The sequence below is a fragment of the Patiria miniata genome, unplaced genomic scaffold (assembly GCF_015706575.1).
Source record: "Patiria miniata isolate m_02_andy unplaced genomic scaffold, ASM1570657v1 HiC_scaffold_14, whole genome shotgun sequence".
Taxonomy (NCBI): domain Eukaryota; kingdom Metazoa; phylum Echinodermata; class Asteroidea; order Valvatida; family Asterinidae; genus Patiria; species Patiria miniata.
The window spans coordinates 8,227,360-8,252,891 of NW_024037052.1; the positions used below are offsets into that span (position 1 = coordinate 8,227,360).

At 38.8% G+C, this 25,532-nt stretch overlaps 1 protein-coding gene across 1 annotated transcript in view; it reads right to left on the reverse strand.

The window, feature by feature from the left end:
* Nucleotides 1–5,877: 5,877 nt before the first annotated feature.
* Nucleotides 5,878–25,532, reverse strand: part of LOC119722006 (exostosin-1a-like) — a 94,518-nt gene continuing 74,863 nt past the window's right edge. The window contains 3 exon segments of the mRNA XM_038191981.1: nucleotides 5,878–7,472; nucleotides 7,970–8,130; nucleotides 22,814–22,903. Coding sequence (XP_038047909.1) covers nucleotides 7,118–7,472; nucleotides 7,970–8,130; nucleotides 22,814–22,903 — 606 coding nt within the window. The 3' untranslated portion in view covers nucleotides 5,878–7,117.

The window sequence follows — 25,532 nt, forward strand, 5'->3', positions numbered from 1 at the left end:
GTTATTATTGTTATTATTATTAATAACAATAAGGTTTTGACATTATTATTGTTAAAAAAAAATCGGTGAAGGGCAAAACCTAATTGTTATTATTGTTAAAAAAAAAAAAAAAAAAAAAAAAAAAAACGGTGAATTTTTTTTTTTTTTAACAATAATAATAAGTTTCGACCTTATTGTTATTATTGTTATTATTATTAATAACAATAGGGTTTTGACATTATTGTTAAAAAAAAAACAAAAAAAAAATCGGTGAAGGGCAAAACCTAATTGTTATTTTTGATAAAAAAAAAAAAAAAAAAATCGGTGAAGGGCAAAACCTAATTGTTATTATTGTTAAAAAAAAAAAAAAAAAATCGGTGAATTTTTTTTTTTTTTTTTTTAACAATAACAATAAGGTTTTGACCTTATTGTTATTATTGTTATTATTATTAATAACAACTAGTGCAGTGCCCGTCTAAAATGTGCATGTTCGGGAAGCGCAAATTGCTTTGCCGCTGGTATAGGTTGCATACTTGCAGAGGTTTGGAGAACTGCTCGTGCAAACAACGCACGCGATTCAATGGTGTTGTTTTCACAGGTTGAACGCAACACTTACGTCAAAAGTTGTGCCAAGTTTGAAGTTCGACCACCTACAATGGTCGCTCAGTCGACTGCAAAAATAATGTGCCCGTGTACATACGAAAACATGGTATGTAGTGCTATTCACCTGTACTGGACAATGTGTCGCCCTACACCACTGCACGTGCGCGTGTCCGTCCTTTTTGCATTGTTTGCGTCATATTGAGCACGCGCGCTTTAGCTTATACATGACGTAAACAATTGAAAAGAACGGCAGTGCGTGGTGTTATGTTCTAAGCTGCCACGTTTGCCTCCGAAAATACTGCTGTTTTGCAGCTTTTTCGAAAACCGCTCATCCAAACCACTTCTAACTTGGCACTGCACATTCTGTTGTCCCGAGCAATACACCCGCCGATTTTCAACTTCATACGGTGCCCTGTTCTGGAGATAATCGACGGACGGACAGACAGACAGAGATTCCTGGAATTATAGTAAGACTAGTGCAGGGCCAGTCGAAAATGTGCGTGTTCGGAAGGGGCAGTTGAGAACTGCAGCTCGTGCAAATAACGCAAATTATTCAATGAGTGTGAACGCACACTCGCAAGTTAAACGCACAAAATGTCGTCACCCCCCCCCCCCCGGGACTGATATTTCCCCCTACTGGACAATATAGTATCGTCCTACAACTGTAGCCCTGGCGTAGTTGTAGGGCGATACCATATTGTATTAGAGTTGCTCAGTCGACCGCCTACATACAGTGCAGTGATGGTTGCTCAGTTGACTACAAAATGCGTGTGCCCGTGCCCGTGCATGCCACTCACGTACGAAGACATGGTGTGCAGTGCTATCGCCCTACAATGTGCCCGTCCTTTTTTTCATTGTTGCGTCATATTAAGCACGCGCGCTCTTGCTCAAACATGACGTAAACAATTGAAAAGAACAGCAGTGCGCGCCGGGTTCTAGGCTATATTCTGGCGCGCTAGGCCTCAGAAAATACTGCTTTTTTGCAGCTTTTTCGAGGACCGCTCTTCCAAACCACTTCAAACTCAGCACTGCACATTCTGCTGTCCCGAGCAATACACCCGCCGATTTTCAACTCCATACGGTGACTACAAGAACAGCAGTGCGCGCCGGGTTCTAGGCTATATTCTGGCGCGCTAGGCCTCAGAAAATACTGCTTTTTTGCAGCTTTTTCGAGGACCGCTCTTCCAAACCACTTATCTGGAGATAATCGGCGGACAGACAGACAGACGGACAGACAGACAGACAGACAGAGATTCCTTGAATTGTAGTATAGATAAGGTTTTGACATTATTATTGTTAAAGAAAAAAAAAAAAAAAAAATTCGGTGAAGGGTTTTTTTTTTTTTAAATTTTAATGAGATCTATAACGCGACTAATGAGTAAACATCCTAAAAGTAGCTATATACGGAGTTTAAGTGGTCTTACGTGTGCAACAATTACTTCTCGAGAAAACGCAATGCAACAAAACTAATAACATTAGTTATAGATCTCGTTGGTATCTTGTACATACCCGAAAACCCGAAAACTGGGTAAAAACACCAATGAGATATCGCCAATCGCAATCTCGTTAAAATAACAGTCATAAAATCGACAATAAACGACCACTGCAATTATCAACCTCTCTCCCCTTTTCAAAACAAAAGGAAATCTATGTGTCCACTAATCAAGATTCATTCAATAGGCTATATTCATAGGGTTTTCAATATTCATTTTAAGCCAAACACTTAAATTGTAAGTGTTTGGCTTAAAATGAATATTGAAAACCTCGAGAAAACGCAATGCAACAAAACTAATAACATTAGTTATAGATCTCGTTGGTATCTTGTATGTAGAGAGAAACGCAATGCAAACGCATTGTTCACTCTGGTACTCACGTAGTTGATGGCAACGACTCGTTTGTGGGACCTGATACCAGAGACAACAGCCGATCTAATGTCCGCTAGTAGAGATCCACGTAGCACATGCACGTCCGATGTTTGGTCCAAGCGCGTCGGTTCGTGCCCTCAGGACGTTCTGGTTCTTCACAGCTACCGCTTCTATTTTTGCGTCCAGCATCTCGAGTTTCCCCATAACTGCCGAAGGGTAGACGGCAGCTTGCTTTGCGACTGATTGGTCAGCTTCATCAAAGTTAAATGTCCAAGCCGCTTTGTCATGGTCTGCCGACTGATGCTTCCTTTTTGGGCAGCGACGTCGGGGTGGACTATTCTCCAAGGGGCTGGGGATACAGGCTCAGTCACCGGTCGGTAGGGACTTGGTTCATCACGTAGGGGGGTGGACTCATGATGGTGGGAAGATGCGCCCACGGCGCGGCGCAGCCACCTCCCTAATAGTGTGTCTGGGTTGCTGGTTTCAGTAAACGGGTACCACCTGATGGAATGTCTCAAAAAAATCCGCTAGTGTGGTGCTAGTCTTAGTCTGACGTCCCCAGGGCAAATCTTGCAAAGACTAGTTGGTAATTTCCATCGCTTTCTTAAATTTCCGTCGAGAATTACGCTGGTTGTCTGGGACATATCCCCTGTCTCCAAGATCCAACTGATGAATTCGTCATGTTCCAAAGTTTTAAATCACAGCCGCGTCAATGCGTACATTCTAAATGCACAACGAACAACAGGGGCGTCATTTTGGCTCAGTTGCAGGTCCATAGGCTCCATTGTTCTAGGTCAATCGATTCAGTGTCTCTTTGCACATGCATCCGCGAACGAGTAACCGGTCCTACACCGTCGTCCCTTTGACACAAAGTTGCTGTGTCACAGACGGCATTATTTCCAGAGTCACTTTTTACACGGGGGTTTCTGATCAAGGTGTGTTGTCGCTTAGTCCAATTAGGGACTTCACTTGCAACAAAGGGCCAAGGTCTATAGTGGTGCAGCACTTTGTCTCCTTTTTAGAGGAATAGAGGAGAAAAAGAGAATGAACATATTCACTTTAACGATCCGATCCATCTCCTTACCTCTGGTTCACTGTAAATGCTGCCTTTGGCAAGCAGGTAATGCTAGCGGAGTAACTTCGCCGATAGTTAAAGTTAGTTCAAGTTAGTTCAAGTGCACTAGTTAAATTCCGACAACGACAATTGTGCACTGCTTTACATGGCGTAGACGTCCAACGATTGCACAATGACACACAATAGAGATCCAGCGATCGTCTGCAATAGGCAAGGCTCTGGAAGATCTTTTAGAAGAAAAGATGTTTAGAAGACTATGGCTATGGAACTACATGTTGTACAATACTCTCATATCTATCAATGGCAGGGACGTATCCCGACGAACTCCACCAGTGGCAGCACTTGATATTAGTATCACGCAACACTTAATTAAGGGCAGGGAAGTAACAAAATACATCACCTTGTTTACAGCACGTTAGCAGTGGCCAGCAAAGCAATAGCAGAGACAAGTGGAATATCTCTATTAATCTGAATATAAGGTACTTTATCAACAATGTGCACAAACCTAACAAACCCAACCACATCAAATTCAGTGAACCTGACCAACGGGACTCCTCTACACAAGGTCCTTCCATTGTATCTCCCTCAGTCTCTCTTCCATACAAAGGTCCAGCTTCTAATCATCTTCAACGCATCATCCGACAAGCCGGCGTCAAGTGTACCATTCATCTGGCAACAAGTTCCAAACTCACAAGGACAAGCAGGACTCTTCTTCCAAGCCAGAAGTCTAGAGCATTCCATGTGAATGCGGCAAAGTCTACATAGGGAAACCGGTCGGGTTCTTCCTACTAGGCTCTAAGAACACAAAACACATGGACGGCTAGGGGATTTTGACAAAACGGCCATTGTCAAACAACGACCACAAAGTTGATTGGGATGCGGCTTTGAACTCATCGCACATCGCTGCGTTGAAGTTATAGCACCAAGACGCATGCGGGAAGCCATTAAGATCCGCAAGCAACAACACAGTTCCGCAAGACATCGGGTTTCACCTATACGACATCTGGCTCCCACTCCTCCAGACTGATAGTTCTCCTATAACCTAGGTCCTCCCTCTACTGAGACTGCAACCCTACTGTTCCACTTCAATGGGCACACCAAGCTTCCTCTAGATGCAACTTAAGTGTTTACCTTCTTAGTGTTTAGGCACTCTCCTGAAAACAGTCTGAGCATTCTGACCGGAACGTTTAGTTTATACCTCTGGTTCTATTCAAAACCATTCTCTTAATTGAGAAATTATTCGCACGTGGTGTTTCCGCAAACTGTTCATTATTTAATGTGCACTACAGGAGCTGCAGTCTGCCCCACTGTTTGCAGTCTGTGTTTTCAGTGGTGATCATTGGAGAAATGCCAGAATGAAGAGAGAAGTTGCAATGCTTTTAAGTTATACAGACACTGGCGATTTTGCGTACTTTGTCTGTGCTCAAAATATTTTAAAAATAAACAATCATGCTGCATAAATGCATGCACGTGCCGAGAATGAACCAATCAAGGGCTTTAAATTGGAGCTAGTTACCTATTTCCTTGTCTCAGTATCACACGTTGTCCACCCAGGCTAAGACTCTGTGACGGAGTTTCATTTCATTCCCAGATAAGGACTTAGATTGTGATTGGTCAATTTCGATGCCGAATTTTTGTAATACGACACCCTGTACAAAAATGCTCCTCATCGTGGGTGTGATGAAATACTTAAACAGATTAGGCGATTATTTATACCACTAGACTGCATTATAAATGACCTCAAGAAACTGACCAATCAGCAGGCGCCTTCTTAACCCGCGTTAATCGAGCTCCCTGCTTTCTTAAAGTTTTTGTGTACAAAAATTGTGTACTCATCGTGGGCGTGATTAAAAGGCTTTTTCGAAACCCCATTATTCTGTTGTTAATTGGGCCCCTCTATAAAAAAAAAAAAAAAAAAATTATTATAAAAAAAAAAAAAAAAAAAATTAATTTAATATAAAAAAAAAAAAAAAAAAAAATTATTATAAAAGTAAGTTATAACGAAGATGGGTTTTGAATTGCTTTTGATCACGGAAATACTTTCAAATTATTTTTTTGGACTCAAAAATGGGTTTCTATAATGTAATTTTTGTTTCTGTAACAAAATCCATATTCATTTTAGTAATTAAAAAAAAAAATTTTTTTTTGAATTTTCTTAACACAAAAATAGGCGCCCAAATATAATGTTTTTTTCTCATTTTTTAAAATGTTTAACATGAAAAAGGCCTTTCAATTTTCTTTAAGCACAAAAATGGGAGTTTCAACTGATTATTGCCTGATTAACTGCTTGAATTTCATACGACATGCTGGTTGGAAAATTACGCAAATTAAAACATCATGACTCGATGACGAAAATCAATATTCTAAAAAAATCACTTTTTAATACATGGTTTATTGGTACCAAATTAACACTTTTGCACAAACAATAATGCAGAGAAGAGTGAAAATCAAACACTGCACAAAGATATGGCTTATGTTCGGATTAAACTTGTGCAAAAATAATATATTTATACATACAATCCTGCATGAACCATTAGCAGTACTGTTATTTGGCCTATGATATTAAAGGGAATATACATTTGGTTTTGCCGTAAGTTTCAGAAATGGATGGTTTTGGGGTTAAGTATCTTAATAGCAAATATTGTTTCAGACTTTTTTGAGTTTTGTGTGCGCAGATGCTGGAAAAAAGCAAGAAAAACAATCACGTTAAGTCTGGCTCACTTTACCCCACTTTAAATGACACGGAGCAATTTTTAGACGTTGTGGAATTGTAAGGTCAGGGAATCAGTCTAGTTAGCTTGCACCCGTTAAAGGACATTTGATTCAATTGCAAACTTAAATGTGGACTGAATAAATTTCGTAAATTGGGGGGCAGTAGTTGAAAAAAGTCAGGAAATAAATATAAACATCACTTTTCTTGAAAATGACAGCACCAGTTGCCATGATTCATGGAATGCTTTTAGACTGCATTCACTAACAGTCCAGTAAAGTATTTCATAATAATTTGGTAGTTTTTGTTTTGTGACGACAGATTCTCCCAGACCAGTGGAAACATTAAATTTGGAACCAGTATGACAATTTGCAGCTTGAAAGTAGGAAAAATTTGCAGCTATTCCCAAACATCGGAATAGTGTAAATTGAAGAGTTTCATCGAAGCCCCAAAACATTGGAACCGACACTAAGATCACTCACTCAACAACCCTGATTACATGTTTGAGAATTTAAATTCTCAAGATTGTTCAGTTTGAATGCCAACTTTGACCAGACAAAAATCACCAAACAGACCTTTCTCAACCTATCGTTTTTTTAGGAGCAAATTAGAAAGCAATGGGAAATATTCATGGTCTGTTTCAACAATTTAAATAATTGGTTCGCTTATCTAGGAATTTCATTACAATCCTGACTGTCGTAGGTCAGTTGACCTATTCGATTCAGACTCACTTCCTTCATCAATAGAGGGATTATCTTCAAGTACATGCATATGAAATAACACAAAAATACCGTTTGACATTAATGATAATCCTACACAAACACCGTTAAGAATTTACTAACAAAACAAAAAATATAATACGAGCTTTAAGAAAATGGTGTGATATTACCAAGGTTTTGACTCGACAGTTTCAATCTGTCGATATCTTTTCCTAAGATTAGAAACAGGGTCCTTGTAGAGAACTGGGTCAAGGCGCATTTGAGACCGAATCAGAGGCATATATCCAAATTCTTTGACAAACACATTTATACAGTGCATATTGTGGTTGAACTGTTGAACCAAGTCCTCCCCTTTATTGGACATTACATCCCGGTAATGTTTCTTCTGTGTTACTTTGATGGGAGGAGAGTGCGTCACGTGCGCCACGACAAAATTCATGAGAATGTGTCCACAGCTACTTCCAGGGCTATCATCAGGCAGTAATGATGGAGCATACCTTGTGTACAAATGATTGTAATACCTATGATAGATAAGGGACACAAGTAAAATAAAGAATGTCAATAAAGTGCAACAATTATAGGAAACAATAACGACACGCAATACAATTTGTATTTCAGTGTAACATCTTGTACTTTTGTACGTATGCACAGAAAAAAATGAGATCTCATCGGGATGGCGTAAAATTCAGATTAATTTTATAAACATTATGTATATTTAAGTCATAATTTATAAGTATTGTTTTTAGGCAGCCAAAAGCTTTGTACATGAAAGTTCGTAACAGGTAAAAGGTCCGACTCCTAAGTTCCTAGGTGGAGAATACATGGTTAATCACAAGTATCTTCAAAAAAGGAAGTGAAATATTTAGATATGCCAATTATCAAACACAAAACATTGTTTTAGAACATTGGATTTAAATTGCATTTTAATTCTGAAAATGCATCTGCTTTCATGCCGAGTATTGAGCAGCGTTTTCAATTATTAAAGGACTAAATATGACTAGATTCTAAGTCGACATACCTGTGGTAAAAAGCCGTATTGGTGAGTACGATTGAATACTCATTAATCCAGCGTGACGTGTAGCCCCATGCTGATTTTGTCTCATCCCAGAAATGGGATCTAGCTGGATAACCAACTATACGTTCTGGAAAATCGCGCCAAACAGCAAAAGCAAACTCCACCTTTTAAAAATACAAAAAAAAATAATTAACAAAACAAGACCACAAAGATACACCCAAAGTGGTCGAGCGATAGGACATCAGCGGCTTCATTCATTAAACAAATTGTACAACTTCGTGTTATACACGCAGCCAAGTCGCCTGCATAACGTCTGATATATCTAAGCACGCAGATTTATGCTATCCCGCACCTCAGCCAATTGGAGTCGACGTTACTAAATTTTGACGTCATTTCATTCCAAATCAGGACTAAACGTTCGATTGGTCGAATTGCCAGTGTTTGCAACCTGACGCCACTTCCGCAGTTGTGTACAAAGTCTATGGACAGTCGATACAACTGTTTTCCTAACAATTGGAAATACTTTTCAGTCCCAGATTCATTGTCTTATCATCATTTCTGCAATGAACGACCTTAAATGAGATGATATATGAAGGACAAAAGTGGTGTCAGGAATTACGGAAAAGCCATTCAATCATATGACTGAATAAGCTTTTCCTTAATTCGTTCGGTGGAAACTCCGAGTCACAGAAAGTTGGGTTACAAATGCATCATTTTATTGGCTCGTCTTTGTAATGAGCCCTCTAATCCGAATCACCGACAATGTGTGGGTTGACTAAAACGAAAGAACGCTAGTAGGGCAATGGTAGGAGGGTGAGGGACGACAATAGTAGGAGGGGGAGGGAGGGGGAGCTAACAATATATAGACCCCCGGTTACGCAGCTGCTTCAGTGAAATGGACCTGCACATGTTTTTAATATCCATGAAGTGGCTTTCCTTCCCAATCTCTGAGCCTTTTCCTCATTCTTTCCGTCTTTGTACGCTATTCCTCCATTCCTGTCCTCGCAACTTCAATCCTTCCTGGGCCCGGCTGACGTATCCCGTATCCCTGCAGACTTTACCTATCGATGTTAAAATCTCAACACTCGTCAACCCCGGCATTGTCCTTGGTCCAATCAACTTGAGGCACTTCTTTACTCTGCTGATGTATTTCGTGCATCATAATTCTTTGCTCATCATACACTCTCTACCACTCATTCTCCCCAACGCCTTTAACTGTGACCCATCAGCCAGGAAAATGACATCCAAATACACCTTCATACCCCATCCTCACCGTCAAAAGGCACACTTTCTCTAACTGCATCCCTATGGTCGCCACTATGAATCCGAATCGTCTACACCTGAGAATCTACACCTTCTCGTTCTCAGCTAACAACTTGAGATCATCCGTGAAGAAGAGAATCTATCTTGCAGCCATCTCATAACCAGCACCGACCTTCCGTAGAACCAGTGACAACGGCATCAATATGCCAGAACGATCAACAGTGGAGTCTCCTTGTAAAATCCCATGTCTGATATTTACCTCGTCCAGATTTTTGTTATAAGCTGCCAAGTTCATCCTCCAGGCCTTCATATACCATTGCCTGATTGATGTTCCGACCACTCGGCAATCCCAACTAAATTTCAAGCATTCCATGATCGATGAGTTGCGGCACAACGCCTCGTAATCAATCCATGCCACCGCCAAATTTGTCTTGCTTTTCTTACTTCCTTCAACACATCCGTTCTGATCATCTAGAAATAGGTCAATCTCCTCCAAGTGACAGTAGAATTCCTCGGCTGTCATACCAGTCAATAGCTTGTACGTCACGGGGAAAAAAATATAGGTCTATTATTACTTGCAACACTTCCATTCTTGACGTCCTGCATGATCAAGACAGTTCTTTCCACAGTCATCCACTTTGAGATATCCATACACACAAGAAACTCATGAAAATGGATTGCAAGTCTGCCATGCGGGCTGCTGAAATTTTTCAGAGAACGACATCCTGAAGGGGAGGGGCGGTTCAAACCTTTTGGAGGGTGATAGAGGAGGAGGGGAACCCCTATAGAGCTTCTGCCAGTAGGGAGTAATATGAACATTACTTTCAATATGTGTACATAAATTTAACAAAATATATGCCTTCCACATTAAACGAAATAAGGGGCGGAGTCACTGCCCGTATACCCCTCCCGAGTTTCAGTTTTGTGTTCCTAACAAATAACAAACAATCTCTATTTCGACACAAAAACTTGTGTTTTTAAACAAAGTGCTGGTGTTCTGCCTCAAAGTTAGTGAAAGTATGTTGAAGAAACACAGAAAAACACAAGAAAAATAATTTTAAAATATAACAGCGTTTCTTATCTTCTTATCTGATCCAAGAAGACAAATGGATTCCAAAAATTTAACATTTCAAACTGACGGGGAAACATTGGCCCCTCCTATATATATATAAGAGGGCAATCATTGCGGAAGTTGCCAAGTTTCTTGTTTTTTTTCCCTTCAAATCATGTATGTTGAGAAAAACCTACTGTAAACATAAATGAAAAATAAAAACTTTAAAATAGTAATTACGAAACGGTAACGGAATTACGGTAACGGAATTACGCATGAACAAAGTATGCACATTTCCTCCAGATTATGTACTTGACATATTGAATAGGAGATTTGCATGTTACCTTGGACAATAACTTTAAATACTAAATTACCTAGTTAAACTATTTCCCTCTTTAATTTGCTATTATACAATTAAAAATAATCAGGTGTTCCATTAATATTTTTTAATTTTACTTTTTCTTTTTTACCATTTAAAAAATGCTAATAGTTGTTCGGATGCTTAAAGGGAATATACAACATTTGCAAACATCGAAAAATAAAACTACCAAGTTTTTACGACATACCTTACTAGGATGTTGGTAAATGACAGTCTAAAGCATCCTATGAAATTATGGCACCTGGTGTGAAGTCATTTTCAAGAAAATGGTATTTTTGTATACATTTCCAACGGTGGTCAGCCGACCACCGTTTTGAAAAACCTAACTATTTTTCAACTACTGCTCCAACTTTACACTTTTTTTTCAGTCCAAATTTTGTTTGCTATTGGTTACATGTTCATGAACGGGTGCAGGCCAGCTAAGACTGGTTTCCTTACCTTACAATTTTCCGGCATCCATAAATTGATCCATTTTATCTTAAGTGGAGTCAGGGAGCCAGACTACTTTTTGGTTTGTCTTGGTTTTTCCAGCATTTTCGAACACAAAACTTTAAACATGTCAGTGTAACAGTATTTGATCTATTATACTACCCCCTCAAATAGTTCTGAAAATTACAGCAAAAGCCATGAGGTACAATTCCCTTTAAATATGTGTTGCCAAAGCTATTGTCTGGTACCCACAGAAAATGTATTCCACAAGTATATGAAAGTTGAGTATCAGACTGTACTTGTACTTCTACTTGACATAACTTTACATCTTCCCTTGCTCAGAGATGCCAACCAGTACAGTTTTATTGTATCGTGCACGATAAACTAGTGAAATACGATAATACAATTGTGCATAGTAAAATTCGATTTTCGGTTAAAAAAAAATGTACATTGGAACCGGCAATGGCAGCCATCACCAGACTGCTTTCATTTGACCTTGACCTTTGACCTAAAAAAAATGAAGCCCAGACATGTTTAAGCCTACATTTACATTTTGATCTGCTAATTTTCACTTAGCTTTCCCCTTGTGCCATTTTATAAACTTCTAAAATTTGTATTGTGATGAGTTTATGTTGAATTCAATGTTAATGTATTGCATTTACCTATTAAACCTATGGTGTAATTCCGTTACCGGTCCAGGCGTAATTCCGTTACCGTGATTAAAATGCAAATTATGAAAAGAGTGATTATTTTTCAACTTTGTTCTGCATTGTAGTTAACAACAACCCTGAACTCTACAAATAACAGGTAGTGTCCAATTTTAAAATTTCAAAACTTCAGAGAGTTTTATTAATTTATGCGAGAACTCAAATATGCTTGTCCTCCGTCCGTAATTCCGTTACCCTTTAAAGGGTAATCTCGTGGGATTTTTTTTTTTAGCGGTCAATAAATTCTATTGGGTCTTGGCTCCCTTTCCATGTTTAGATTAGTTGCCTAGCATAGAACATATTTTCTTGGGAAGAATAATCATTGACAAAGTGACAAATTGGCGTAATTCCGTTACCAAAGAATTGCCCAAATGTTAACCTTAATTAAAACCCACAGGAGTATCATTTAGTTTTCCCCATGCCTCATTTCACAAAGGTCACAGCAACATTTGTGGACACTGTGACCAAAAGTTCCTTGCCTCAAGGGGTTTAGGCCAAGAATTAAGAGTATTCTCAACAATTACACCCCAAAAAATCGACTTTAACTTCGTGTAAAAGTTTTTATTACAATATTCAGACGGACATTTTCTGGGGGGGGGGGGGACATTCAGTGAAACTATGTCTCATCACTTAACTAACGCCAAGTCATGTTTATTTATTTATGACTACCTAAACAAACATGACTTGGTGTAATTAGTGATGGGACATAAGCACTGTAAACGAGTGACAAACATTGTACATTCTGACCGTTTTTTTTTACTTGTGGGTGAATATGTATTATAGCTACACTCTAAAAACATTAATGACATTTTTACAACATATCTAGTTTTAAGTCTCGTTTTATTACGTCTCGTTTTTTTACCATTGTTACGTTACTGACCTTATGTGTATGAAATAAAAATCTACACGCACGTTATAAAAAAGTAAACCATGGTATTCCTAATTCTGTGATATTTTATTAAATTGGGACAGGGCCAGTCGAAAATGTGCGTGTTCGGAAGGGGCAGTTGAGAACTGCAGCTCGTGCAAACAACGCACATTATTCAATGGTGTGAACGCACACTCGCAAGTTAAACGCACAAAATGCCGTCACCCCCCTGGCACTGATATTTACCCCTACTCGACAATAATGGTATCGCCCTACAACTGTAAGGCGTAGTTGTAGGGCGATACCATATTGTATTAGAGTTGCTCAGTCGACTGCCTACATACATGTACAGTGCAGTGATGGTTGCTCAGTTGACTACAAAATGCATGTGCCCGTGCATGCCACTCACGTATATGTACGTACGAAGACATGGTGTGCAGTGCTATCGCCCTACAATGTGCCCGTCCTTTTTTCATTGTTGCATCATATTAAGCACGCGCGCTCTTGCTCAAACATGACGTAAACAATTGAAAAGAACGTCAGTGCGCGGAGTTCTAGGCTATAATTCTGGCGCGCTAGGCTTTAGAAAATACTGCTTTTTTGCAGCTTTTTCGACAACCGCTGGTCCAAACTACTTCAAACTTAGCACTGCACATTCTGTTGTCCCGAGCAAAACACCCCCTGATCTTCAACTCCATACGGTGCCCGGTTCTGGAGATAATCGACGGACAGACAGACAGACAGAGATTCCTTTTAATCACAAAATGTCGTCACCCCCCCCCCTATATTTACCCCTACTGGACAATATGGTATCGCCCTACAACTATATTGTATTAGACTTGCTTAGTCGACCGCCTACATACAGTGCAATGATGGTTGCTCAGTTGACTACAAAATGCATGTGCCGTGCATGCCACTCACCTAGATATGAACATGTACGTACGAAGACGGTGTGCAGTGCTATCTTTCGCCCTACAATGATCCCGTCTTTTTTGCACTGTTTGCGTCATATTGAGCACGCGCGCCCAATAGCTCGAACATGACGTAAACAATTCAAAAGATCTCAATGATGAGCCCGTCCTTTTTTCGTTGTTGCGTCATATTAAGCACGCGCGCTTTTGCTCAAACATGACGTTAACAATTCAAAATCCCTGCACGTGTTCTAGGTATATAATCTGCCACGATAAGGCTAAAAAAATGCTGCTTTTTTGCAGCTTTTTCGAGAACCGGCTGGTCCAAACCACTTCCAACTTGACACTGCACATTCTGCTATCCGGAGCAATACACCCACCGATTTTCAACTTCATACGGTGCCCGGTTCTGGAGATAATCGGCGGACAGACAGACAGACAGACAGACAAGACAGACAGACAGACAGACAGACAGAGATTCCTTGAATTGTAGTATAGATAACAAAGCTTTCACTCTGCCGTAAGAAAAAAAAACTCAACTCGCTTACATTCCTGCATCTGAAAACAAGCTGCCAAAATGACTAATTAAAAGTCATAATTTTCGGTACCAAGTCTTTTTCAACCATTTTTTTAAAGTCAAACTTTGTTCACACATCTTTTGAACCCACCACGCATGGATTGTAGTCATTTACCACACAAAAAAGACCCTGTTGCAAGAAGTCTTGCTGTTGCATGAAAGCTATCAAAATTGATCGACGCCGAAAAATTTGATGCCGATTTTCAAAATTGATCTTGGTCTTAATATTTAGTGGATAGTCTATTACATTATGTATCTGCCCATCCAAGTCCTTAAAAAAATTCCCTTAAGACTCATTTCGAGGGATTCGGTCACAAAAATGCACAACAGTCTCAAAATCGGTTCTATCTTAAAATTTTCTATTTGGAACTCAACATTTCGTGTCCCCGGATATCGACAAGCGCTGTTTTTTTTTTTTTCCGGGGGATTCCCATGTCTTTTAGCGGCAAAGCCTGGAATACATTTGTTTGCTCAGTTTTGTCAGGGTGTGGCTCCAGCTTCACGTGCTTGGATATGACCGAGGAAATAACCTTGTTAAATCTAATGGAGCACTTTGACGACTTAGATTGGCGTCTCCAGTCGTTTTTATTGAAAAAAAAACGCTATGCAAATGACATCTGTAAAATTGTGCGTAGATGTGCCCAGATATAACTTCTGCATGAGTCTACTATAAAACATCGCCAGAGCATTTGACAGTCCGAAACTGATAAAAGACCTGACGGCGTGATAATGCTATCCTTTCCCCCACCATAGTCTTCAACGGCAATCTTCGACATTTACTCCGGTCTATTTTACTGAAGAAGACGTCATTGGCTAAAAAAGCAAAGTTTGTGTCCTGGTGCTCGGCAATGGGGTTCAGCGTCGAAATATTGACAACCCGTTTCAATCTCCTGAAATAGACGCAAAATCGTTCGTGCCATCCTCCTTTACCATTACAATTGGGAAGGGGTATGTTGAGTCAGATTGCTCTATGGACCTTATTCACGAGAAAGCCATTTTGGTTAGGTTCCCTGAAAGTATTTTATTAACTGTGAACTGTTGAATGGGATGGTGCTAGACTATTTATACATTCTAGCCTCACTTTCATTTTTTGTGGCTTAAATCATATTTAGGGAAGATACAACATTGGCAAACATAAAAAAAAAAAAAAATGACCAAATTATCACGAAAAACCTTACTGAATTGTTAGGGATTGACAGTCTAAAGCATCCTGTAAAATGGTGGCCCCCTGATGTGCTGACATTTTCAAGAAAAACTGTATTTTTTAAAACTGGCCTTTTTTCCAAAACTGCTCCTATTTTTCATATATAGTTATGCCGCATTTTCTTTGCAGTAGATTTCACACCTGTGAAGGGGTACAGACCTGCTAGAGTGATTATTTGACCTTACAATTCCCCAAAGTCTTTACGTTTCTCCGTTTTATCTTAAGTGGGGTCGGGGAACCAGCCTACAAAAAAATGATTGGTTTTCTTGGTTTTTCCAGCATAAACAAGCCCAAAACGTGAAACAAGTCAGTTTAACAGTAGTTGCTATAACACACTAATCCGCCAAATCCACTTATTTCTGAAAATTGCAGCAAAAGCAAATGTTGTACATTCCCTTTAATCACAAGTTTTAAATTATTCATTAGAGCCGACTGGTATAATGTGTAATTAACTTTATTTCATATCTCTTCGCGAGTTAAAAAAATGAAGATTTTACCTCACTTAAAATTCAATATGGCCGACTCGTGAATATGGCCCATAACTACCATTTCAGCATCGCTCGGATTTCATCGACCACCGAAACACGCATGGCATGATGAAGACGGTAGGTGTACTCCGAATGCTCTCATCCGTCTTCAATTAAATGTCATGAGATGCCAAGGAAGTTCTTCGAGATCTGTCAAAACACCGACAGAAGTCGTCTAACCTCAGCTTTCTGTATACACGACAAATTCTCACACATCTGAAACATCATCTACAGACTCCTTCGCCTCAAGAACTGGTAAGGAAATCCTGCTGTCCTTCAGTTGGTCTCACTCAGCTGATCATAGTCATCTCTTGCTCTTAAATGGTTGCTGTGCAAACAGTTGAGGTACAAACTGTCGGTAAGTCATCGTCTTCAACCGCATCAGAATGTTCCTCCAGACTGCTACTTTGCTCAGTTCTGCTTTCAGTAAGTTGATGTGATTAGTTTACTTTTGCCGTTCACATTATATTCTGTAGTCATTTCGACTTGGTCTCTCTCCACAACAGTTAAATGGGCCCCTTCCACTGTGGCGGTTATTTGTTATTATCTGTCAGTAGTAAGAGAAGTACCTTGCTTTCCACCTCGAAAGGTCTATCTCTACTACATGTGCATATATTAGTGTAGTAGCGCCGTTTTGACTTCAGCGGTTCTTTTTTTTTGGTGCATCATCTTGACACGTATCTTCAAGCAGTTGACGGAGATCGAAGAAATGAATATGTGTTCTTCATCTTACTGTTACCACCTTTCCAAACCAGAATTCTCGAAGTATTGCCATGTGGGTCCCCTGAATCGCTCATAGAGGTGCTAAAAGGGTGTAAATTTAAGTGATTCTTGTGTGCCCCTCGTAAGCGAAAGAGAAGGGCTGAAATATATCTGTCAAAATCACGCTCCCTTTTTTCGACACACTTCAGCAATTGTCTTCAAGCTGCCATTGAATCTTTCTACCAAACCGTTATAGGACAGGATGATACGGGGTGTTCTCAACTGCCGGTACTGAGCGGAGGCAACTGATCTTTTCTCATCACTTCGGAGGTAAACTGCATTTCTTGTAGATTTAAGAATGTTTGGAGTTTTAAAAGGTAAAAGTACAATGCAAAACTAGAGCTATGCCTGCTCGATGAACAGGACACAGGCTTATCCGCATTTTTGGGGTTTAATATACAAGAAATTTATTTGGAAATTCATAAACAATTGTAAAGAAATCAACCGATTACGCCATTAAGACGTCACTTTGGATTATCTGACTTCCAGTCAAGTTTTATGACGATCCAATCAGCCCTTGAGTATGAAAACAATGTCATCTTTAATTAGTAGAGTTCATGATCAAATTTGTCAAAAAGGCAGAAACGGTTAAAGTGAGCAGAAATCATTTTACCCTGACTCTAGGTTAATTTCCCCCACAACACATGTCGGACTTCGTTCATACAGACTATTGAGCCAACCAGTCAGATAGTTTCTCAATAGAAAACTTTGAAAAATGTACATTCATGATGACGTCACATGCCCCGATATGACGTCATCGTAACAACACTTGGCAGTATTAGTGCTCATTAAAAGTCTACAAGTTTGAAGCCAATCGGATAAATAAGTATATTTTGTAAGCAGAATAAAATAGTAAATATTTTTAAAAATCGTTAAAAATCTGCCAATGACATCATCGTGACGTCATTCCAGATTTTATGTACTGTTACTATTATCTACCCACCCCCAAGTTTCATGACGCTTAGACTTTCTCTTATGTTTTTGACAATTGCATTTTTGATGACGACATAATGACGTCACACAATTTTGTGAATATACCTGTTACATAACAAACATAATACACACATAAATTTGAATTTAGCATATTGCGATCGTTGAGATATGGCTTAAAGGTCAAACAAATCGATATAAAATCACACGATGACGTCACCTCAATTTTGACCTACAACACATCCCGGTCTACCCACATACCGAGTTTCAACCAAATCTGACTGACAGTTCTCTAGATATAGGGTCTTAAAGTTTGCATGTTGAAGATGACGTCACGTGACCCATGATGACGTAATCACAATGTCGCTCTTTGGGACACAAACTCGTTTCATTGGAATACGAGTTTTGTTTTAGGTTCGTAATGCCGCGCTGAATAAACATGTACAAAGTCATGGGATTTGGGGTGGAATAAAAAGGAAAAAAGAACAAGTCAGATGTGTTTACAAACACAAATGCCCCGCAACCGTGACTGTTCCCATGACATAATACCACTCTTTTAACATCAACTTACATGTACCTTGGTCACATGGAACGTTCATTGACAGCATAAGTGTCTTCTGTAGGGTTTATATGAATTAATCCCTAATCCCTATGATCTCAGAATAAATACAAGATGTTATTGTTTTAGCCACTGTGACCTTGACCCTTTACCTTTCGACCCCCAATGCGATAGGCCTATTTGGATTACCAAGAACGCTCCACAAACCAAATTTGAAGTTCACATGTAAAGTATTTCTCAAGTTATCGCGCTGACAAAATTGCTATTGTTTCAGCCACTGTGGCCTTGACCCTTGACCTTTCGGCCCCAAATGCAATAGGCTTCTTAGGATTACCAAGAACAATCCACAAACCAACTCACCCACACACTCACCCACACACACACACCCACACCCACGGAAGGACAAGGCGGAAACAGTATGCCCCTTCGGCTTCGCCGCGGGGCATAAAAAGAGAAACTAGAGCTATGCCTGCTCGATAAACAGGACATAGCCTTTTCCGCAATTGTTTTTATTATATATTTGAAAATGCATAAAAGCATTTTTGAAGAAAAGGTAAAAAGTTTATCAATCAAAAAAGAAATTAGGGGATGACGTAAGCATGAATTATTTTAAGATTTTGCATACTATAACAGTATCTACCTACCCAACAAGTTTCAAGTCAATTGCACTTACCCTTATATGCGTTTTAAAAAATCGCATTTTTGATGACGCCATTGTGACGTCGCACATTTATAAAAAATGTTGTGCACATACCTAACAAACTTAATACAATTTTTTTTTTAATTTAGCATATTGGGTTCGAGAGATATGGTGATAATCACACGATGACGTCATGATGACGTCATTTAAATTTGTACCTACATGTATAACACATCCCGGCCTACCTACATACCAAGTTTCAACCCAATCGGACTTACCGTTCATGAGATATATCAAATTATCAGGCACTTCCGGTTTGGACCGGAAGGAAGGGTCATATGATTTAGCACGCAGGAGATAAAATGAAGATACTGGATTATTCCATCACTTCCCATAAAAATTTGTCACGGTTGATTTTATATTGATTTTCAAAGATTAAATCTATTTATCTTTAATTGCTTGTAATTTGATGCATGATGACGTCACCTCAATTTTTACCTATAACACATCCCGGTCTGCCTTCATACCAAGTTTCAACCCAATCGGACTCACAGTTCTTTAGATATAGGGTCTTGACCATGACCCAGGATAACGTAATCATGACTTCACTCTTCGGGACACAAACTCACTATGGGGTCTTTACATAGGTTAGGTTTCATTTGAATACGATTTTGTTTTAGGTCAAAAGTGCCGGGGTCGAATAAACGTGTACAAAAGTGTATGGGATTTGGGGTGGAACAAAAAGAAAAACAAAACGAGAGATCTATGTCTGTTTGTAACAGAACCTAGGGCTTTTCCGCATTATGCTTTTTTAAATCAATAACACGTCCCAGACAATGCATGTACAATTTTCAAAGTATACAGTGCAAGAATTTTCTAATATATTATGTAGCTTCTGTGAGATATATTAACGTCAAAAAGAAATTAATCCATATTAAATCAGACATATCAGACTACCTTCATATGTTGACCAATTCGGACTGATAGTTTTCTCAATATGAGACTTTAAACATGCACGTTTAAGATGACGTCACATGCCTTATGATGACGTCATCTTGATAAAACTTTTCAATGCACATTTTTGCATTAAAGTCAATCCACTGAAAGGAATTGTTCAATTTTGGAAGCGGAATGAAATTGTCAATATTAAAAAAATCATCAAAATTCATTCGATGACGTCGTGGTAACGTCATTTCGGATTCTGCACATTAGTACCATTATCTAGCTATCCACCAAGTTTTATGACGATCAGAACTTCCCTTATATGTGTTTTCAAAAATTGCATTTTTGATGACGTCATCATGACGTCACACGTTTTTCAAAATTTTGTGCAAACGCCTATTACCAAACAAACAAAATACAAAAAGAATTTTGAATTTTGCATGGTGCGTTCCTAAGATATGGCTTAAAGGTCCAAAAATCCAAAAATGTATATAAAATCACACGATGACGTCATGATTACGTCACCTCAATTTTTACCTACAACACATTCCAGTCTACTCACATACCATGTGTTTCAGCCGCTCATTTAGTTTGCGCAGTCAAATAATGAAAAACTGATAATCAGCAAACACGGATGCTTGCAGTCCCAGTTTGACCCACTGAAGTATCGGTCAACATCACGCTCAAAATACTTTGATATTTTTTTCTTTCCACGTGGACAGGAATTTAAGGCAATCAAAATCACTTTTGCAAACCTTAGCGTTAAAAAACAGAGTATTTGATGCGAATTTTTTTTGTTTTTCCGTGTCTAGTAGTACGAAAGTATTAGGTCACAAATTCAAAACAGGGGACAGTTTAGGGGATAATTTTTCATTTTTGCAGAGTAACTGTAAACTTGTCTTCACTGAAAAATGGTAAAGGATGCCACGGAAAGTGCGATGTATAAATATCATTTAAGTCGGAAACCGTTTTAATGAGAAAAGTAAGGTCTCACGTGTGACGTTTTTTCGTTGAATGTAACGTTATTGTGCACGTACTGTACACGGACCCTGGATAAGCCCGTCTAGCCTCGCGCCACGCGCCGTTTGTAATCTTTCGACGCATTGGAAATGTATACATTTAACTGAAACGATTTACAACTGACTGGTTCCCGCCCCTGAAATACAGTTAAGTACAATCATAGAGGGCACTGGGACCAGTTTATTTGGGCACGAAGCTTTCAAAATGGGTTTACTCGAAAAATGACGATTTTTATAAGCTACAGGTTTGCTTTTTACATCAAATCACCTGTAAAATGAAAATAATCTATCATCCTTTTCAATGGTACTATTGCTGATCTAAGGTAAACTCGGCAAATTTACCAAATGTGTAAACCAAACTCAAAAGCGAACGATGTTTTTTCTTTTCATTTTGTACGTTTTTTTGTCCATAATTTTTGGTGTTTTTTTTTATATATTTGAAAAGGTTTTTAGCGCCGTTCCACACTGTAGAGACAATTTATATCTTTGTTCACTTGGTCTACTGATAATTTTTGGTTTAATAATCTTTTAAGTACGTTCGAGACAGATACATTTTAAGACATGAAAACCAGACAATCGTTCAGTGCGTCGTCTGCTACCACTGTTTGCAAGCCGACGACGCGGAGGAAACCATTGCGCATGTGTGAGAAGGCAAACTAAATGCACACACGGTCTATGGGGCTGAAACATACGTGACACCAAGTTTCAACCCAATCAGACTTACAGTTCTCTAGATATAGGACTTTACAATATGCACTTTTGGGATGACGTTATGCAACCCATGATGACGTCAACACATCCCAGTCTACCTACATACCAAGTTTCAACCCAATCAAGCGTACAGTTCTGTTGATATAGGACTTTGTAATATGCACATGAATGATGACGTTACGTGACCAATGATGACGTCATCATGACGTCTTCGGTTCAAAGTTCAGTTATATTGAGCTAGTATAGCCAACAGATATAAAATGTATAGAAATTAGTCAATGGCATGTTGACATCACTTCGGATTTGGCATTGGATGACGTCACATGCCCTACTATGGTTTCATCTTGATTACACTTGTCAATGCACATTTTTGCATTGTGGTCTTGGTTTGTAGTAAGGTTGAAGTCAATCCAATGAAAGAAAGTATTAAATTTTGGAAGCGCAATGAAATTGTAATCGAATCGATTTGTACTTGTACCAAGGACCACCCCTAACAATTTTTTCGTGCAAATCCATCCATAACTTTTAGAGTTATCTTGTTAACACCAACCAACCAACAAACTTATTAAATCTGATGAAAACATAACCTCTTAGCGGAGGTAATAACACAGGAAAGTCAACTACTGAATACTGCTTAACTTGAACAACTGAATTTGTTGAAAAATATGCTTGATGTTGATAAATATTAATAAATCAAAATGTTGCAAATTTTTTTCACCATTTTGTATTACTGTAACATTTGCACAAACTTTATCAAGAACTTTGAAAATACTTGATAATTTAATGAATCGGGGCGACACTAATACTTACGAACTTTAGGTATCTGCCTCACCAATGAAAGTTAAAAAGTTCACCAGAAATTCCATTTTAAACTTTGATGGTCATGTCCAGTTTTGCATAGAACCAGGCTGCCCAATGTTTATTTCACAAGGATCAAAATACTCATCCTCCCACCCCCTCATCCCTTTCTCCTCAACAATTTTACGTCAATTTCCCATCAAATTTGGGACCATATGTTTTTACGAACTTTTTATTTCAGAGCCTTTTTTTCCATAATGTTTTACTGGAAATTTGGTTGTACACTGCCATCTTCACTGCATATGATGGGAATAGTATACAAATATTGAATGCTTCGAGTGGTGTAGTAAAACTAGCCTCACGAGGTGATCCATGGAGCATTCTATTTTCCCAAGGTGAAGCCGAGGGAAAATAGAATGCTTCATGGATCACCGAGGGCAATCAAGACGCAGAATCTGTGGGTGAGGTGTTATAAAGTACGCTACTGAAATGCACAAGGTATTATTGTGAAGCCAATTAATTCTGCATTATGCTACATCACTTCATAGATAAGGCCTTTCATTAACTTACCTCATTTGTAGAAAGGATGGTGTCACAGTCAAGACTAAGAATTGCATCCGTTTGAACAACTGACAAAGGTATAAATCTTCTGTTGGGTGTCTGCAAATATCAGAAAGAGTACAATGCGTTTTTAAATTAATTTTCAAAGATTTCGCCCGCCTGTGTGAACATGTTTGTGTACATGTAGTTTCATTCAAAATGAAGTGTTACGCAATCTTTAGAAATCGCCCTTCGCAACCACATGGCTGATTAGGCCAACATGCAAAGACACATTTGTTCACTGCAAAATCTTGAACATTTTACTTAGGCCAAACAAAAAAAATGGTGTGTTTACGGTAACCCGACCGACCTGGAATTTTTTCGGCCAAATTGCTGACCTCAAACTTTTTATTGCCGTTTTGAAGGTTGATGTTGACCATTTTAAATGAACAAATTTCAAACATTTCAATTCTTTTAACTATTTGCCACGAATATAAACCATTTTCCACACTTGAAACTGACTATGATTTGACACAAACATACCTGTGTTAAATGTGCGAAAATTGTGACGAACTCAAAACTTGAATTCTCAAACTACATGAAGTATGATTGTGCACAAACGCATCGGGGCGAACTGGTGCGCCTGGCCGACGGACGGCAAGATTAATTCTCCCCACGTGCACGTACAAACCAGCATACTGCCTATTGGCCCGATACGCCAACAAAAATGCCTATCACATTTTTCAGCCCCCGATCAAACAATATAATTATTATACACGCCATTAAAATGCCCAATATAATCATTACATACGCCATTATTTCATCTTGACATGCAAAATCTTGACAGAAACCCTGTTTTTCTGAAGCATGTGTGATAAAAATGCACACGATGACGGGTTCTGTCGACCGCCAGCACCCAGCTAGCATGCAGCGCATGCAGCGCATACAGCATGGTACACTGGTTCCCTTCACGTGCTAACGGAATCTATGCTATGATGAAGGACCGGAACCAGTGACTACTGCCTACAAACGTCGTACCATGCATGATGACATAGTGCAATCGGCCGAAGTTGGATCGCCTGGTAAAAGGTCAAAGGCACCAGATTTCACAGGAGTCCAAATTTCGTGTGACACTTGAAAAGTTTTTAAGACCAGCCAGCTGGTGTTTATCAACCGTTTAAGACTGGCCACGTGACCGGCTTCACCAATAGGAATGGGCAAACTGTCTTACGATTAGTATATCTACAGAGTTTGTTATAGCAAAGAGCCATTTATAGTGATTCAAGGGAAGATTTTTTCTCACCCATTTACATGAACATATGTATGTGTAACCTGGAAAAATGACACACTTAAGGGAACTTGCACAAACTAAGACTCTATTGGGATAAACTAAATACACTAAACTAACCTCAGGATCTCTGAAGGGAACTGTCACGAGGAAATTGAATTAATAGGGACAAGGGACACAATTCTAGATTTCAAATCGACAAAAAGACAAAAAGGATTTATTTACAAGAAAACTAGTAAGTCAACAATTCAACCTTGTTGTGACAACACAATTTTCCTACAAAATCCCCAAACTCCAACTGTCAGGATCCATCATATTAAATACAAGCAACAATTCTTCAAACCACTAAACTCAACTGGTATACACTTGAAATCACACCTCTATAAAACTTGATTGTTGAAACTCTGAACAATACCAAAACAGATCCAAACTTCTAAAAACTTACACAAATACTACATGTACATTAAAACATAATTTCATAACATAACAATCCCGGGACATACCGTTATTTTGTTTTACCGTTTTGGATTTCCTCAAAAACAAAAACCGTGAACGAACCATTGACCGTTTTGTCATTTTACAGTTTTGTAAAACGGTCAAACGGTATTAAGTCACACCAAAAAAAAAACTTTTTGTTGTTGTTTTTAATTGTAGAAAGCGTTAAACTGTTAGTTGCTTTATTTTTAGAGTGTTGTTTTACAAAATCACGACAATGACAAAACGGTCAATAGTCTTGCCGACCATTTTTTTATTTAGGTTCAGCAATTAAGCAATGCACCTAGGAATGTTAATGCGTCCTTGGGATCGAGTCATTGCCTGGGCCCTCCTTACATTTTCGTTCTCACGACAGAATTTGCGAATTAGATATTGAAGAGCCGCGTCGACTTGAACTCCAATTTCCTTCAAAATATCTGCAACTTCATCAAACGTCTTACCATCCTGTATCCATTGTGAAAAGTAATACCCTCCTTTGCAGTTTTCCAGCGCCATTTTTGCTTGCAACTCTTTAAGCCCCATCAACTGAATCGCATGAGAAAGGGCGCCAGGAATCACACCGAGCATTAATTATGCCGAGCCAAAACTCATGTAAAGCATGGTCCCCCTCCACCCCCTTGCCCACCGCCACAAAATGCACCACGGACTGTTAACTATGACACTAAAATAAAAAACAATCTGTATTCAATACTGACCGTTCTGCTGTTTTTAAAAGTTATTTGTGTAAAACTGTAAAACAAAAATAATCAATTTTTATGCCATAATGAATTTTACTAAACTTATAAAACGGAGAAACCGTATTTATCTTAATACCGTTTGTCGTTTTATAAAACTGTAAAACGACAAAGCGGTCAATGGTTCGTTTATTGTTTTTGTTTTTGAGGAAATCCAAAACGGTTAAACGAAATAATTATTAGGGGGAAACACTACTATGAAAGGGTGGAGGACATCTAATAAAAAACACTG